Source organism: Manacus vitellinus, unplaced genomic scaffold (genome assembly GCF_001715985.3).
Source record: "Manacus vitellinus isolate BGI_N305 unplaced genomic scaffold, ASM171598v3 scaffold_9_pilon, whole genome shotgun sequence".
Classification (NCBI taxonomy): Eukaryota; Metazoa; Chordata; class Aves; order Passeriformes; family Pipridae; genus Manacus; species Manacus vitellinus.
In genome coordinates, this window is record NW_021940917.1 from 14,168,418 (window position 1) to 14,170,750 (window position 2,333).

Below are 2,333 nucleotides of genomic sequence, written 5' to 3' on the forward strand. Positions count from 1 at the left end.
GGCAGAGTGCCAGGCCCCTGGGACAAGGGAACACTGGGCCCTTCTCCATGGATGGGTAAGGAGAGGGAAGCCCCAGCAGTGGGGGGGCCCAGGGTTGGGAGGGCAGCTGGCCAGGCAAAGCACACATGGAACTGTGTTTGGGAAGTGCTGACAGGGGGGCTGAATGACTCATAGCACGCTCCTACCTTGCAGGTGCTCGTGCCACCCTTTTCATACCCAGCACAGATGTTTTCGGGGTGGAGGAGCCCTCCATACCAGTCGCTGCTGTTGCAGAATTGGGAGTCGATGAGGAGCACCTTGGCCTCCTTCAGGACGCTTCCTTTTGAAGCTACAGCTGTGAGCAGAGAAAGGAATGAGCTCCCAGCAGCTCCTTGTCCATTCCCCTGGCCTGTCTGGGGGTGAAGCCCTTCCCTGGGGCTTGGCTCTGTCTCTGGAGAGGCATTGGAGTGCTGTGTCACTGCTGTATGGCTTTGGGAAGTAGGCTCGTCCCATCTCTCCCGCAGCCCAACCCTGGTTTTGGCCTCTGCTGTCAGGAAGCCCCACCCATCTCTCCCCAGTGTGCCAAGCTTGCCCTCAGGGCACAGGTCCTTTTGGGAAACTTACTTCTTCCCTCAGTGCGACCAAAGCCGGCAATGTAGCAATTCAGAGGCGACAGTGTCACCGTGGGACCAGGTAGACAAGCGAGCTGAATGGAGGGGGTGCACTCAAAGGGCTGCTCCAGTTCCACCAGGGCGATGTCATTAAGCAGGCGGCCATCATAGAGCTCGTGCATCTTCACCTGCTTGATCCGGCGTATTTGTACATGAGGCCCCCACTCAGCAGTACCAGTGATCCCGGCCACCACGGCCCACTCACTGAGGGGACTGGAAGGCAGACAGAGAGAGGGCTGAGAGGGAGCAGAGCCATGTGCTGTGGCAGCCCACCAGTTCCCTGCCTGCTGCTGCCCAAGGCAGAGAGGAAAGCAAAGTTACAGGGGGGTGACCGCACTAGCATGGCTTAGGCTCCAGAAATGCCAAGCTGGAGGCTGCTAGGAAGCAGGGACACGAGCCAAACCTTCTCCCTGAGCAGTCTCTCAGCTGGGCTCGCAATGCCCAGGCACTGGGCATGCTGCAAGGAAATGGGATGGGAGTGGCATGTGGTGTTGGGCACAGAGCACTGGCTGGGGTGTTGAGGATATCCTGGTTCCCTGATCCTCCTTACTTTGTGCGGTTGATGAAGCAGTGGGCAGCTGAGAGGACCCACTGTGGTCTGATGATGGTCCCTCCACAGTTATGAATAGTGTATTTTTCTGTCCGAGCACTCTGGATGCTGACTATCCCAGCCCAGGCCCCGGTTCCTGGTGGGACATTTACGCCACCCACGATGCGCATGGTGCTGTAGGGCACAGGCCGGAGCCCGCAGACCTGTCTGTAAGCAGAAGGTCATTACTGTCCTGCTTGAGGGCTTGATGCTGCTCAGGCTGAAGGGCAGCCTGCTTCCCTCCCCACAGGGGAGGGTTGCACAACCAGCAGGGCCAGGGGACCCCGTGGGGGTGTGTGTCTGTCTGCCCCTGTGTCTGCTTCAGCCCTGTAGATGAGTTGTGCCAGCAGTCTGAGTGTGGGCAAGGGGCTGAGGCTCCCACATGGGGTTTGGGAAGCTCTGGTGTAGCCATGGAGACAAGCAGGCACCCTCTGGGTAGCCCCTACAGCTTGCCCAGGCTCCCTCCCAGAGCCTGGGGCCACTTACCCGCACGTGTTCGATGTGCCATCTGCGGCCCCACACAGGGCCAGCAGGATGAGCAGGCGCAGCAAAATCATCGCTACCAGCGACACAAGTCAGCTGCAAGGAGTGAGGGCCTGTCTCCTCCAGCACAGCTGCCAACAAGGTACCTGCAGCACTGGAGTTGCTGGCAGTGCCCTCAGCCTGGGGCTGATGTCACAGAGGGGCTGGTTCCATGATCTGGCATGGTGGTGGCCTCTGGAGGCAGGGGAAGAGGGATAACGTAGAGTCATAGAATCATAGAAGCAGCTTGGATTGGGAAAGACCTCTGAAATCATCAAGTTTGACCCCTGATCCCACACTGCCGTGGTTGCCAGACCATGGCACTAAGTGCCACATCCAGCCTCATCTGAAAAATCTCCAGGGACAGAGAATCCACCACTTTCCTAGGCAGCCCATTCCAATGCCTGATTACCCTCCTAATATCTAACCTAAACTTCCTCTGGCAGTGCTTAAGACCATGCCCTCTTGTCCTACTGCTGGTTGCCTGGGAGAAGAGACCAACCCCCACCTGGCTACAACCTCCTGCCAGGGAGTTGTAGAGAGTGAGGAGGTCTCCCCTGAGCCTCCTCGTC

The 2,333-nt window shown here is 58.5% G+C and overlaps 1 protein-coding gene across 1 annotated transcript in view; it reads right to left on the reverse strand.

Moving 5' to 3' along the window:
- LOC103757180 (acrosin) overlaps nt 1-1,879 on the reverse strand; it is a 4,218-nt gene extending 2,339 nt beyond the window's left edge. Inside the window, exons 1-4 of the mRNA XM_018085875.2 lie at nt 1,726-1,879; nt 1,201-1,407; nt 604-863; nt 186-334 (exon numbers count right to left, since the gene is read on the reverse strand). Coding sequence (XP_017941364.2) covers nt 186-334; nt 604-863; nt 1,201-1,407; nt 1,726-1,796 — 687 coding nt within the window. The 5' untranslated portion in view covers nt 1,797-1,879. The remainder of the gene's footprint in view (nt 1-185; nt 335-603; nt 864-1,200; nt 1,408-1,725) is intronic.
- Nucleotides 1,880-2,333: the final 454 nt, after the last annotated feature.